This window comes from Haemorhous mexicanus, chromosome 10 (assembly GCF_027477595.1).
Source record: "Haemorhous mexicanus isolate bHaeMex1 chromosome 10, bHaeMex1.pri, whole genome shotgun sequence".
Lineage (NCBI taxonomy): Eukaryota > Metazoa > Chordata > Aves > Passeriformes > Fringillidae > Haemorhous > Haemorhous mexicanus.
The window spans coordinates 25768317-25783819 of NC_082350.1; the positions used below are offsets into that span (position 1 = coordinate 25768317).

Below are 15503 nucleotides of genomic sequence, written 5' to 3' on the forward strand. Positions count from 1 at the left end.
TGTAAAGAGACCATAAAGCAGTTTTCAGCCTTGTTTCCCTCCCTCTTCAAGAAACAGACCCCTCTGCAGTCAGACTGCTCTGAAACAGAGGTGCAGTTGGAGGAACAGGCAGAGGTAACCTTGAACCCCAGGGTTCCTGCCTTTTTAGACAATTGAATGCTTAGAGCCAAGGCCTGGCACCAGTGAGCCAGGCAGCTGCAGCACATTCCAAATATTGCTCTATTTAAAGCATCCCAGGGCTCGCAGAGCAACTGCAGAGGCAAACCTTAACCTGCTGTTAAAGTAGCAGAGGGGAATGGCAGAACCAGGTAAGAGGCACAATTACATGTGGATGTAATAACAGACTGAGATTGATAGATCTGAGCAGTGCAGTGTGAATACACTCAGCTACCTGTATTCTTGTCTGGTACACTAGATATATTTTACTTTTCAGTAAGATAGTGTAATCTCTTTAAAGGCTAATTCTATTAACAGCTTGGGTTCCTTGTGTCTTTTTGAATCCTACCAGTTTTGTTTTCTTTATGTTTTGTAGTTGTCATTCCAGGTTAGCTGACACAATAGGACAGTGTGGAAAATGAGTTATGTTTGACAGCATTTTTGTTATACTGTGTGGAGCTGAGCTCCAAGTGAACACAGAATAATTTAGATTTTAACCCCACAAAGCTCAAGTATCAGAGCAAAATGAAATTTTAATAATGACCTTTCCACTGTAAGCACACTTCACTCTCTCCAGGGAGAAAAGGCAGTTTATAAAAGGCATTTTATATAACTATTGTAATTTTTTATTTATTTCACTTAAATTTCAACTGTAGCTGTGCTGTGTGCACAGTTACTCAGGTAACACTTGGGAAGGGAACTTTTTAATACATCTTCATGGCTATGTTCAAAGTTTTTCATAGCTTTGTTCAAAGTTTTTAAAGACTTTTCTCCTGGGTTTTTTTGCACCATTGACTCTGGTATCTAGAGTTTGATAGATATCTGAGTTTCTGCTAAGGTACAAAAGGACACTGATCACTATTTATTGAGTTTTCATTGATAGCCCCAGAAGTTACCCTGATACTGGTTTAAACTGGAGCTCCCCTAAGTCAGCAGCATCAGCAGAGCTCTGCCAAACCCCTCTGTGCCCCCAGCAGGATCCAGCCCTGCCTTTGTGATTAGACCTTCAGAGAAAGTGCAGGGAAACCATCCCAGCAGCCTCACCTGGTGCCACAGCAGAGAAGGTCCAAATGAAACAGTGAGGGGCTCCCCTGGGGCAAAAGGACACCCGGCTTTGGGGCAGGATTTTTTACTGTGTTTATGTGTTTAATATTTTCATGGCAGCCCCTGCAGATCTGCCCCTCTGGCAGACACACTGTGCAATGTTTTGGTGAGACAGATGTGCTGTGCAGAGCTTTAGAACAGCAATGTGTCAGTCCTTAAATCCCTCTGAGTCTGCCTGGTGGATCTGAACAGTGCAAGGTGGTGTGGATAGTTTTACACAATTCATTAATCCCTTCAAAAACCTGTAACTCTATTACCTGTGTAAAGATGTGCTGTAAGAGGTGTAATATACTGGTAAGTAACAGGATCTCAAAGGTTGTTCTGCTTTCTGGCAAGGGTGTGCTGCTTGCAGGAAACCAACAGAAGGGTCCATAAAATTCTGCTGTTGTCTGGAGGTGTGAAGCCAGTCCAGTGATGGCAGTGTCACACAGTCCTGCTTCCCGTGTGCTCCACAGAGAACCTGGGCCTGCCCTGGGCCCCCCTGAGCTGGTCTAGGCCTGCTGAGCAGCTGAGCCATGGCTCAGCACGCTGGACATGCCCACCTCCTGTCCTGGCTGTGCTGGGATCTGCTCAGCGAGTCCCTGCCGGTGTCACTGACCCTGTGTCTCTGTTCTGTGTTCTGTGTTCCGTGCTCTGTGTTCTGTATTCTCTGTTCTGTTCTGTGCTCTGTGTTCTGTATTCTCTGTTCTGTTCTGTGCTCTGTGTTCTGTATTCTCTGTTCTGTTCTGTGCTCTGTGTTCTCTGTTCTGTGTTCTGTTCTGTGCTCTGTGTTCTCTGTTCTGTGTTCTGTTCTGTACTCTGTGTTCTCTGTTCTCTGTTCTGTGTTCTGTTCTCTGTTCTCTGTTCTGTGTTCTGTGTTCTGTTCTGTGCTCTGTGCTCTGTGTTCTCTGTTCTGTCCAGCCCAGGCCCCGCTGTCCCGCCTGCTTGTCCCCGTGCTGCTGGCGCTGGGCTGGATCCTGGGCTGTGCCCTCATGGTGTACATTGTCTTCTCCTGACCTCGGAGGGATGGCAGTGCCACACAGCCCTGCAGTGACAGCAGTGCCACACAGCCCTGCGGTAAGTGACGGTGTCACACAGCCCTGCAGTGACAGCAGTGTCACACACACAGCCCTGCAGTGACAGCAGTGCCACACAGCCCTGCGGTAAGTGACGGTGTCACACAGCACCCTGCAGTGAGGGCAGTGTCACACACAGCCCTGCAGTGAGGGCAGTGTCACACACAGCCCTGCAGTGACAGCAGTGTCACACACACAGCCCTGCAGTGGCAGCAGTGTCACACACAGCCCTGCAGTGACGGCAGTGTCACACAGAGCCCTGCAGTGAGGGCAGTGTCACACACACAGCCCTGCAGTGGCAGCAGTGTCACACACACAGCCCTGCAGTGACGGCAGTGTCACACACAGCCCTGCAGTGACAGCAGTGTCAGACAGCACTCTGCAGTGAGGGCAGTGTCACACACAGAGCCCTGCAGTGACAGCAGTGTCACACACAGAGCCCTGCAGTGACAGCAGTGTCACACACAGCCCTGCAGTGACAGCAGTGTCACACACAGCACCCTGCAGTGATGGCAGTGTCACACACAGCCCTGCAGTGAGGGCAGTGTCACACACAGCCCTGCAGTGACAGCAGTGTCACACACAGCCCTGCAGTGACAGCAGTGTCACACACACACAGCCCTGCAGTGAGGGCAGTGTCACACAGCCCTGCGGTAAGTGACGGTGTCACACAGCACCCTGCAGTGAGGGCAGTGTCACACACAGCCCGGCAGTGACAGCAGTGTCACACACACAGCCCTGCAGTGACAGCAGTGTCACACACAGCCCTGCAGTGAAGGCAGTGTCACACACACAGAGCCCTGCAGTGACAGCAGTGTCACACACACAGCACCCTGCAGTGACAGCAGTGCCACACAGCCCTGCGGTAAGTGACGGTGTCACACAGCACCCTGCAGTGAGGGCAGTGTCACACACAGAGCCCTGCAGTGACAGCAGTGTCACACACAGAGCCCTGCAGTGACAGCAGTGTCACACACACAGAGCCCTGCAGTGACGGCAGTGTCACACACAGAGCCCTGCAGTGAGGGCAGTGTCACACAGCCCTGCAGTGAGGGCAGTGTCACACACAGAGCCCTGCAGTGAGGGCAGTGTCACACACAGAGCCCTGCAGTGACAGCAGTGTCACACACAGAGCCCTGCAGTGAGGGCAGTGTCACACACAGCCCTGCAGTGAGGGCAGTGTCACACACACAGCCCTGCAGTCACAGCAGTGTCACACACAGCCCTGCAGTGACAGCAGTGTCACACACAGCCCTGCAGTGACAGCAGTGTCACACACAGCCCTGCAGTCTCAGCAGTGTCACACACAGAGCCCTGCAGTGACAGCAGCGTCACACACAGCCCTGCAGTGACAGCAGTGTCACACACAGCACCCTGCAGTGACAGCAGTGTCACACACACAGCCCTGCAGTGAGGGCAGTGTCACACACACAGCCCTGCAGTGAGGGCAGTGTCACACACAGAGCCCTGCAGTGACAGCAGTGTCACACACACAGCACCCTGCAGTGACAGCAGAGTCACACACAGAGCCCTGCAGTGACAGCAGTGTCACACACAGAGCCCTGCAGTGAGGGCAGTGTCACACACACAGCCCTGCAGTGACAGCAGTGTCACACACACACAGAGCCCTGCAGTGACAGCAGTGTCACACACACACAGCACCCTGCAGTGACAGCAGTGTCACACACAGAGCCCTGCAGTGACAGCAGTGTCACACACAGCACCCTGCAGTGACAGCAGTGTCACACACACACAGCCCTGCAGTGACAGCAGTTTCACACACAGAGCCCTGCAGTGACGGCAGTGTCACACAGCCCTGCAGTGACAGCAGTGTCACACACACAGCCCTGCAGTGAAGGCAGTGTCACACAGCCCTGCAGTGACAGCAGTTTCACACACAGAGCCCTGCAGTGACAGCAGTGTCACACAGCAGCCTCCCCTGCCCTACCTGGCACTGCCACCCTTTAAAATGCTCTTTTTCTGTGTCTTACAGGTGAGAAGAACCTACAATGAAGTTGATGAGAAGAACACAGAAGTTCAGTTTAGATTTCTAATTACTAAAATACATATAAAATGAGTTATTTTTAATATCAACCATGTAAATGTTGTGCACACTTTTTATCCAATAGGAAGAATCACCAAACCAATTTCCCTGTCTCAGATAATTTGCAATTTAGGGAGTGGTTTTTGCAATCTCCTGGTAGGTCAGATCCCACCTGCTTGCTGAACAGGAAACTTTTAAAACAGCTGCTACCAGCTAAGGAACTTCAAGCTTGGTAGAAACAGGCAAGGGTTAATTTCTCATGGGGCCTGGGCAAGTATTTTTAGCCTTATTATGGGTAAAATCTGTTGGACTCTATTGTTATGAAACAGAAGCATTGCATGTCCTTGGAAAAGAAAACCCCAGGCTTACTGGGGGCTGGGAGGGCTGTACAGCTGTGTCTGAACCTCAGGCTCACCAGGGGTCCTCCGTGCCTTGTGCTGGGGGTTTGCCTTTTTAATTAGAATTGGAGATAATTATACTCACTCCCCCAGTCAGTAATAAGCCATGTGAACTTCCAGTGACTTTGCCATTTAAATCACAACTGAGCATCAGATCACTGCATTTTCACTGACAGCTCTGGGCTTTTGAGCATGAAGATTTTTCTACTGAAGAACTGCAGTTCTGAGAAGATGAAATCATTAATAATTCAACCCCCAGTTAAAGCAGAGGACTGATTGTGAGAGGCATATCTGGAAGATCCCAGCAAAATGTATGTTTAAGGGAATGTGAAAAAACTCTTAACAACCCCTGATGGGGTTAAATAGAGAAAGAAACTAATTTTTTTACTCCTGCTCACATAATTTGTATAATTTTGAGAATGTGAGGAAGGCACATCAGTCAGACATCCTGTCTCCATCTGTGGGCACTGTCTGTTGAGCTTTAGGAATGGAAACACAAATAGATTTGGCCGTGGTGCAGCCACGAACATTCCTGGGCCCCTCCAGCAGTCAGCAGGAGCGCTGAAGTGTGACATTCCATTTGGGAATTGTCTTAGCACAGGCTTTCTTCACCTGGGAATGAACTGAGGCAGAGGGGGTCCAGTCTCATCAGATGTCCTGAAAGAGAGGGGATAAACCCTGGAGATTCTGGATGCCTGCACAGCTGCTGTGTCCTGTGACACCTGAGCAGCACCTCAGGGGGTCCCTGCAGGTGGGAGCATCCCCCTCCTCCCTGCCAGGGGCTGGCTGAGCCCGGAGCCCACCCTGAGCAGACACCTCAGGGTCTCCCCTCAGCTCCTCAGTGTCTGAGCCCACCCAGACTGATCCAGCTGTGACTCCACAGTGACCACGTCTGTGTTTTTACAACTCACTTCATTTACCAGGCACAGAGGGAAACAGTTCTGAACGGGCCCGCTGGCCCAAACAGCTCTTTGGGTGTCTCACAGCGCTGGAAATCGAATGTTTCCAATTAAAACGTTACGGAGATAAAATGTAAACACCGCAATCTGGTTTAGCTTTACCTGATTTTTGAGATCTGATTTGGCACAGCAAACCAAAATAACTTTCTAGGCTGGCGTCAATATCATCGAGCTGACTTGCTGTACACAAAGCAGAAGTTCCTGCCAGTTTTATGGGGTAATAAAGAGAGGATTATTCCAAGAAAATATGCATCCTCCACGCTGTTGGAAGATCACTGAGCACTCTGCAGTGACCTTTTGTAACCACCTTCAGACAGCCCACTCGGGTGTTTGCTCATGGTGCAGCTGCACAGCGTGAAGCTCTCCTCACATGCGGGGGTAAAAGGGGTAGGAAAAGGTTTGGGGTTTTTCATTCCTGAAAAATAAAACAAGTGTTTGAGAGCCAGGTTCTTTTCTCTCAAAGAGGTGCTGGTGATTGAGGGGAAAAAACCATGCACATTCAGATTTCTTGGAAAATGCTGGTGCTCCACTACTAAAGCGAGGTGATAACTCAGTGCCAGGCCACCCCAGTATTGTTACAGTAGGATACCAGGCTTGCCCCACGGCCTCTGCCTGCCTTTCCCTGTGTCCCCTGTGTCCTGCAGTAAATCGAGTAGGGAGTGTCTGTCCCCCTGTCCTGGGATGCTGCATGCGACATCCTGGAAACCTCCAGGCTCATGTTTATATTCCTTCAGTGCTCCTAATCCCATTTAAGGGCCTTGGTGTACACAGAGCATGACTGGTGCAGAGCAGAGCCCTGGGGATAACACCTGCCTGTGAACCAGAGCTGGTGTGGGACAGGGATAACACCTGCCTGTGAACCAGAGCTGGTGTGGGACAGGGATAACACCTGCCTGTGAACCAGAGCTGGTGTGGGACAGGGACAACACCTGCCTGTGAACCAGAACTAGTGTGGGACAGGGATAACACCTGCCTGTGAACCAGAGCTGGGGTGGGACAGGGATAACACCTGCCTGTGAACCAGAGCTGGTGTGGGACAGGGATAACACCTGCCTGTGAACCAGAGCTGGTTTGAGGTGGGACATTCCCAGTCCCGAGCCAAGGACAGTGGCTCCAGGGCGCTTTGCCCACCTGCTGTGTCTCTCCTGCCCCAGAGGCTGACACCCGCCCAGGGAGGAGGTTCACCTGCTCCCGGCTGTTCTTGCAGTGCCTCACACACCTGGGCTTACCCGTGCCCGGGCCCCCGTTATGCCCTCAAACCTGAGGGCCTTGCCTTGCTCTGGGTAGAAGCGCAAAGGGAACAACGCGCGGCGGGTCCCGGTCCGGTCCGGGTCCCGGTCCGGGTGGGGCGGGGGCGCGCCAGGTGCGCTCCAATGGGGGGCGCTGCCTCACCTGCCCCCGCGCTCAGGGGCGCCCGGCCCCGCTCCGCTGTGAGCCTCGGGAAACCCCGGAGCCCCCCGGCCCCGCTCCGGTGTGAGCCCCGGGAGCCCCGGAGCCCCCCGGCCCAGCTCCGGTGTGAGTCCCGGGACCCTCGGAGCCCCCGGAGCCCCCCGGCCCCGCTACGCTGTGAGCCCCGGGACCCCCGGAGACCCCGGCCCAGGTCCGGTGTGAGCCCCGGGACCCCCGGAGCCCCCCGGCCCCGCTCCGCTGTGAGCCCCGGGACCCTCGGAGCCCCCCGGCCCCGCTCCGCTGTGAGCCCCGGGACCCCCGGAGCCCCCCGGCCCCGCTCCGCTGTGAGCCCCGGGACCCTCGGAGCCTCTCCGGCTGTGAGCCCCGAGCCCCGCACCTGCGGGCACCTGGAGCTCCGCACGGCCCGGCCCGCGGCGGGCACGGCTCAGGCAGGACCCCCGGCTCAGGCAGGACCCCCGGCTCAGGGAGCAGCCCCGGCTCAGGCAGGACCCCCGGCTCAGGCAGGACCCCCGGCTCAGGTAAGAGCTCCAGGCGGGGTCAGTGGCGGGTGGGGCCGTCAGGGCCGCCCGGGCCCGCGGGCTCAGCGCAGGTGAGGGCCTCCCTCACCTGTGCAGGGCCCGCCTGGCTCTGCGCTCCGTCTGCAGCCCCGTTCTGGCTCCCTCCGAGCGCCCGAGATTTTTTTTGGTCCTCGTTCTGTGCAGAGCTGTGCGGAGCTGTGAAATGTTGGTTTCTGTGCGAAAACAGAGGCGCTCCGGGTGTCCCCTCTGTGAGAGGCTCGCTCCTGCGCAAAGCCGGGCCTGGAGCTGTGAGAGGGATTTGTTTGTCGTGGTCTCTGTTTTCTGTGGGGCTCAGGGGCAAGCACTGACATCTATTTGCAGAGAATTTGTATTTTCATGATTCCTCTGAAGAACACGCACTGCATTTGGCTCATAATTTCAGTTTATTATCAAAATGTTTTGATCAGATGACAAACAGCTAAAAGGACATAGGTTTTTAAATAGACCTATTGTAGCAGTCATCTGAGGTATCTGGTACTTGGTTTGCAAATGTCTTTGCTTTGATAAACAAAGCAGTAAGTTCCTTTGCAATCTGCATGAGGATGTTTAAGACATATCATTGCAGATTTAAAGCCTTTTACCCTCTTACTTAAAGCTCCTTCAGCCTCTTGCAATCAGCTGTGCAGCTTTCCTGATGTGAGGTCTGATATTGATCAGAACACGTACGAGTTATGTGCAGGATCAGAGCCTAAGCACTGACAGTCAGCCTGAAAACTCCCATGTTTGTGCCCTCCATTAGAGAGCTCAGTTTTGTAGGCTTTATCTTATTGCCCGATACCATGCTTTAGTCCAATTTCCCAGTTCTATGCAGCCACTGATAAAATATGTTACAATACTTCAAGTCAAAAGTGTAGCTCAAGATTTAAATATAAAAACTATGATTTATACATTACTAGAAATTTTAAAAAAGAGCGACTTTAGAGAAAGCAAGATAAAGCTTAGAAAATGGTGAAAGGGTCTTTGATCACAATCTTACAGATTATAAGTACAGAAATTAATAAATTACCTACAATTTCATTTGGGCTGGAAAGCTGTAAATTAACTGTTGTAAATAGAGACTTCAGGTAATACACGCTGGAGTAATTAGTGAGAAGTTACTGAAGTACAGCAGGTCTTTGGACTCCTCTTGTATAAATGGTTTCAAGTAAAAATGAAAACATTTGGTAGAACAGATTCCCTGCAACAGCAGAGGGTGCAGAGTCTGACACTGGGACATGAACTGCTGTCTCTGTCGTGTTGTGATGGCTAAAATGTGTCTCACTGAGTCCTTCTTCCTGCCCTGATCAGAAATCTGCATTTCCCGACCCGGGGGGATCATGTGCTATAGTTTGCCATTTCAGAATGAATCCCTCTGGCTGTGGGCAGGGTTACACTGCAGGTGAGGTGTGGCTGTGCACTGCCAGGTGAGTTGGGTCCTGCAGGGCTCTGGGGGAGAGGCAGCCAGGCAGCCAGCGCTGCCTTCCGTGCTGCCACGGGTGATCGTTTGGGGTTTGCATGTTTACCAAGGATTACAGCCATGTCTCCAGCAAATTCCACTCAGCTTTCTTCCCTCCTCCCCTTCTCAAAACCAGCTGCAAAGGTCTCTTGTCCTGGAAAGCTCCTTGAGATGTGAGGTTTGCAGTCCGTCACCAGACGCGGCACTTGTTGGCAGGGTCCATGTTGTCTCTCGTGGTGCATGAAAAGGCTTCTGAAAACTCTGGGGAGTTCTGCAGTGACCCCAGGACCCTTTAAAACAAATCAACACGCTGTCATTGCCACTCGCCCGGGTTTCAAACAAACAACATGACCCGTATTTTGTAACTTGTTTTGTTGTGTCACCTCAGTGTAGCGTGGGGAACGCCCTGCTGCTGAGCTCTGACTTGCTTCATTTCACCTCAAGGGCTGGCTGTGTTTTCTTCTTCAGTTTGTCTTGCCCCTATTGCAACCCCAGAAATACAGGACCTGTCCCCTCCTCATGGCTGGCTCTCACAAGCCAGTTCTTTCCCCCAGAACAGATTTCTCACTTGTCAGTAGTTTTCACTGAGGGTTTTTTCAGCTCCGTTTTGCTGACAAGTTTCTTGGTGAAGGGAAAACAAGACCCTGAGGTCAAGGGCTGTGGTGGTAACTCGTCAGTGAATGTTCATTTACATTTTTACACCAACCAGGTTTTGACTGAGATCATGCTGCTCCTCTGGGCGTTCTGCACAGACTTTCCAGTGAATGAGTTTTCTGGCAAAGAGTCTCATACAAACAATGGCTTTCCACTCAACATGGGAAGTGAGTATGAGGCCATTCCAGCTAAGGCTGATTTTATGTGTGTAATTGTGAACATGTGTGACTCTTAGATCTGCTAAGAGTCACTTGTTCCTTCAGGATTGGGAATACAGCAGCACATACCTATGCAGGGAAACAGGTCAAATACAGATACTGATGGACACTGATTGTGGCCCACAAGTTCTTTAAAGAACTGTTTCTTTGAGTAATTAATGATTATTCTGAGAATTATGTTCATCATGAGAACCAGGGTGTGCCCACAGAAGCTGAGGTGAAGTTCAGCAGTGACAGCTGCAATACTTCAGTTGTTCTAGAAGGCCAAAAGTGACTCCCTGGTCTTGGGAGCCAGCAGTGGAACAGGAGATGGCACAGAAAAAGGGTTGTCAGAAACCTCATGCATTTTGGTGATCTAGCTGTGCTTCAGTGCTCCAGTGAACAAGGACTGCTAAAACGGGATGCTCTGCAATTAACAATTTCTATGAGGAGCTGCCTGTTCTACTTGCAAGGAGAAGCAGCCCACAGTAGCAGGTATTGAAAAGGCTCATTGCACTCCCAGATAATAATCAAAAAAGGCACCTTGGGAGCCTCCGTGACACTTGTGTAGTATCTTATTAGGTGTTAATTTTCTGGGTATGTCTCATGAAATGTTTTCTCTTTTAGAGCTCTTAGGGGGCCTCATCCTGTAAATGACTGCCCATTCTGAGGACGTTGTCTGGTTTCTCATGAACACTTGTATCACTGCATGTAAAGTTTATAGCCTGTCCTGCCAAGGTACAGACAGCACAGCACGATGTGATGTGTCCAGGGTACACACAAACACAGCTTGTTGCACTGAGATGCTGAACCAGTCAGCTTCAAAGGCCTTGTACCTCGTCCACATCAGATGTGCTGAGGTTCTGAAGGGCCTCTGGAGCCTCATTAGCACTGAGACCAGACAGGAATGGCTGTAGGAGCTGGTGCACAAACTGCCTCTGGGAGAGATCCCAGATAGCACAACCCACCCGCAGTGGGAGCAGGCGAGAACAGCGAGGAACAGTCGCTGCTTTCACCAAAGATCTGAGCGTGGGGGGTAAACAAGGTTTGCTGAAAAGCGCTGAAAGAGAGATACTGGGATTAATGTAGTGGATTGTATCAGCACAGAGCCTGGCTGTTGTGGACACGGAGCCTGGAGATGACTCAGCCTTCCAGCAGATGCTGTGATGGCTGCACTACCACTGATACCGTGGCATGGGACCAAGCAGGTTTATTAGAGCACATTGTTACACTGCTGATGAATAGGCTGCTCTGACTTCAGATAAAAAGAAAAGATCCTGGTCTGGCTCAAAGGCTCGCACCCTGAGCAGCCACATTTCCTGCATGGCTCTACTGAATTGAGCCCAGCTGGTCTTGGGAGGGCTGGCTGAGCACACCAGACACAGAGTGCACATCTGCTGTTGTACCACAGCACATGGGTTTGCTGAGAGGGAGGGGCAGTGATCTCCCACTGATTCTACCTGTGACTTCAGTGGAGGATGAAAGTTCATCAGTGCTGTTGGTGTACAAGAACCCTGTCAGGAGCTATTGTGGGAGCCAGGGACTTGGGGATGAGCCCTGGATCCCAGACACAGTCACTGGGACTGTGCAGTGACAGAGCCCTGAATCCCAGACACAGTCACTGGGACTGTGCAGTGACAGAGCCCTGGATCCCAGACACGGTCACTGGGACTGTGCAGTGACAGAGCCCTGGATCCCAGACACGGTCACTGGGACTGTGCAGTGACAGAGCCCTGGATCCCAGACACGGTCACTGGGACTGTGCAGTGACAGAGCCATGGATCCCAGACACAGTCACTGGGACTGTGCAGTGACAGAGCCCTGGATCCCAGACACAGTCACTGGGACTGTGCAGTGACAGAGCCCTGGATCCCAGACACGGTCACTGGGACTGTGCAGTGACAGAGCCCTGGATCCCAGACACGATCACTGGGACTGTGCAGTGACAGAGCCCTGGATCCCAGACACGATCACTGGGACTGTGCAGTGACAGAGCCCTGGATCCCAGACACGGTCACTGGGACTGTGCAGTGACAGAGCCCTGGATCCCAGACACGATCACTGGGACTGTGCAGTGACAGAGCCCTGGATCCCAGACATGGTCACTGGGACTGTGCAGTGACAGAGCCCTGGATCCCAGACACAGTCACTGGGACTGCAGTGACAGAGCCATGGATCCCAGACACGGTCACTGGGACTGCAGTGACAGAGCCCTGGATCCCAGACACGGTCACTGGGACTGCAGTGACAGAGCCCTGGATCCCAGACACAGTCACTGGGACTGTGCAGTGACAGAGCCCTGGATCCCAGACACGGTCACTGGGACTGCAGTGACAGAGCCCTGGATCCCAGACACGGTCACTGGGACTGCAGTGACAGAGCCCTGGATCCCAGACACGGTCACTGGGACTGTGCAGTGACAGAGCCCTGGATCCCAGACACGGTCACTGGGACTGTGCAGTGACAGAGCCCTGGATCCCAGACACAGTCACTGGGACTGTGCAGTGACAGAGCCCTGGATCCCAGACACGATCACTGGGACTGTGCAGTGACAGAGCCCTGGATCCCAGACACGGTCACTGGGACTGTGCAGTGACAGAGCCCTGGATCCCAGACACAGTCACTGGGACTGTGCAGTGACAGAGCCCTGGATCCCAGACACAGTCACTGGGACTGCAGTGACAGAGCCCTGGATCCCAGACACGGTCACTGGGACTGTGCAGTGACAGAGCCCTGGATCCCAGACACGGTCACTGGGACTGCAGTGACAGTCACACAGGGACAGCCAGGTGATGGGCTGTGTGTCTTGTGCTGGGGGCTGTTTAGAGCTGCACCATGTGTACAGAATTTAGCTGGATCTTCTCAAGGATGAGACAATGATCCCACGTCTTCCTTTGCCTGTGGAGCTGCCTGGGAAGGGCTTTGCCTGCTTGGGCAGTGCTGGAAGGGACAGGGAGAGCCCAGCCTGTCTGTCTCCTCCTAAGCAGCCCCAGTGTGCTGTGCCTGTAGGTGTGTGCAGGTTAAGCTCCCTGGGAAGGGCAGCCCAGCCCTTGGCAGGGTCTCTTCAGTTCCCCCACAAAGATCCTGTGCTGCAGAGGGGTTACACCTCGGGACTGCTCTGGGGGTGTTGGCTCTGCTGACCTGAATCTGCCTGGGCTGTGCACGTCTGTCTTGATGGAGTTCACTGCATATTCTGGTCTGTACGTCCCACACCACACCTGCACAGGTAACAAAGAAAAGCACCATTAGCCCAAGATTTTACAGGAAGAGACCTGCTGCCATTTAACTGTGAAATACCTAATGTTCATGAGAATAAATTCCACATTAGAACATAAAGGAAAAAGGGTGCGTTTTGTTAAAAAAGTACGTCATTGTCCTCAGACAAAGGCACTTGGGCTCAAGGCACTTCCTACCAGGCTTATAAGTGGCTGAATTAATTTCTTTAGGGAAGATAAAAATCACCTAACAAGACTTTATTTTCACTGCTTTGTAGTAAACACTGCTCAGCTCTGCAGCTCTGCCAGCTCTTAGTTAGCCCAAGGGAGTCAGCCTGTTCTGACTTGCTGCTAAACTGTAATGTCAAGTGGTTTTCAAAGCCCTCAGGCAAGAAGTAAAGGATACCTGTGCAAAGTTCAGAAAAAACAGCTGTTTGTGGTTCATGTCGAGACCAGGAAGAAGTTTTTCTTTTCCGTGTTTTCTCTCAAAGTTTTCATAAGCCTGTAGAATGAAGTGAGCAGAAATGTTACAGCTTCCAGCATTTTTCCAGCCCAAATGAAATGATGACAAGGAGGAACACGGATTCTTTGACATAATTAATCATTGCCTCCCTTGGCCATCCACCCCACAGGTGCCACCTTGAAGTAGAAGACAACAGGGCCATTTCTTAGTACTGTGCTATCAATTATCTAATGCTGCATTATGAAAAAGAGATTTTTCCCGCTGTGGGTTCCTTGGGGCTTGGGTTTTTTAAAGTGAATTGCAGAAGGCTTTAAAACCTTGCCATAGTAAGAACAGCTGCTTTCATATTTCTTATGGGGACGTGTCAAACGATGTGTCGCTGGTGTCTCATCACTGATGAAAGATGCTGCAGAAATGTTCTGCCTGAGGTCAGTGCCAAAGCAACGCACGAGTCAAGCCAATCAACTGCCCAAGCACAGCTGAGGAATGAGCAGATAGCAGGTCCATGGAAAAGGCTCTGGAAGTTTCCATGGATAGCAGCTGAACGAGAGCCAGCAGTGCCACAGCACTGCAAAAGAGGCCAGTGTTGTACTGGGATGTGTAAACAGGGGTGGCTTATATGAAATACATGAAGTAATCCTTCCACTCCACTCGGCGCTGGCCAGGGCTCAGCTGGAGTGCTCTGTCCAGTTTTGGGCACTGCCCTTCAAGAAAGATGTGGACCAACTGGAGAGAGTCCAGAAGAAAGCAGCAAGAATGAGCAGAGGTCCAGCAAACATGACCTATGAGGAAAGATTGAAAGAATTGGGTTTGTTTAGTCTAAAGGAGAGAAGTCTGGGCCTTGAAGCATGTAAGTCTTCAAATATGTGCAAGGTCACAGGAGAACAAGAGCAGGTTGTTGTGCTTGCAGTGCTGGAGGCAGAGCCGTGGTGGCACTGGGAGTGCCACGAGGAGGCAGTGGGAATGCTCCTCTGGGAGGCTGGAGGGAGGCAGAAGGGCTTGGTTCTACCTGCGTGGAGAGGGCGGTGGGATACTGACCTCTCAAGATTCCTTCTGGACCTTTTTTTACTGTTTATGTGATGTCATAATAATTTTTAATACTTCTGACCTAATTTTTCTGGCTACTCCCATTCCTTTCAGAAAGCGTATCCCCTTTCATGGCTTTGTACTTTGCACAAATATTCCAGTAACCAAAGATCAGACTAATCTAATAAGCCTGATGCCTCTTTTAGGCTTCCAAACCATTCCTTAAACTCTCATTAATAATTGTCTTTGCCCTCAAACATGTCCGTTTCCAGTGAGAGCTTGGAGAAGTGTGAGTTGGCCCGTGCATCCCAGAGCTCTTTGTGGGGCAGTGACAGCACTCAGTTGTCAAGTGTTGAGTATTTTGCCTCAGAAGGTGTTCAGGGAAGGAGAAGGAGGATCATGTTGCTGAGGCTTGCAGCCATCAGATTTGTGAATAACAAGGAAAGCTGACAGAGAAGCTGACTGGCTACTCTCTTCCAGGCCATGCTCACAAAAAGAAGCTGTGTCTCCCTGACTGCCAGTCTCAACAGTGGCCAGCCTAGGGATTCCAGCAGCTGCTTGGGGAAGAGGAGCAAAGCAACGCCAAAAAGCATTCAGCTCCTCTGGAAGGCTTAGTGCAGGGAGCCCAGTGTCTCTGAAATCTTGGGATACCAGTACAGAGGGCACAAGGCACCTGTACAAGATGAAAAGCAAAGTGTTTATGTCTATGGGTCAGAAGAAAGTCATCCTGCCCCCTCCTTCCTGGAAAAGCTGGTGAAAAAGACAGCCAGACAGCTGCTGGTATCAGCACTTTCTTTAGGTCATGGTCCAAGTGTGAGCCAGTGAATGTT

At 51.6% G+C, this 15503-nt stretch overlaps 2 protein-coding genes across 4 annotated transcripts in view; one reads left to right on the forward strand and one right to left on the reverse strand.

Annotated features, from left to right (window-relative positions):
• Positions 1-280: 280 nt before the first annotated feature.
• STRIT1 (small transmembrane regulator of ion transport 1) lies at positions 281-4409 on the forward strand. Its single transcript, XM_059855893.1, has 3 exons — positions 281-308; positions 2161-2316; positions 4309-4409. Exons 1-2 carry the CDS (start codon positions 296-298, stop codon positions 2253-2255), a joined length of 108 nt encoding a protein of 35 aa, XP_059711876.1. The 5' UTR covers positions 281-295; the 3' UTR covers positions 2256-2316; positions 4309-4409.
• A 3638-nt stretch (positions 4410-8047) lies between these two features.
• Positions 8048-15503, reverse strand: part of MME (membrane metalloendopeptidase) — a 32967-nt gene continuing 25511 nt past the window's right edge. For all 3 annotated transcript variants that reach the window (XM_059855896.1, XM_059855894.1, XM_059855895.1), the window contains 3 exons: positions 13591-13686; positions 13111-13187; positions 8048-9408 (listed from right to left, as the gene is read on the reverse strand). In XM_059855896.1, the coding sequence (XP_059711879.1) occupies positions 9309-9408; positions 13111-13187; positions 13591-13686 (273 nt within the window). In that variant the 3' untranslated portion in view covers positions 8048-9308. The remainder of the gene's footprint in view (positions 9409-13110; positions 13188-13590; positions 13687-15503) is intronic.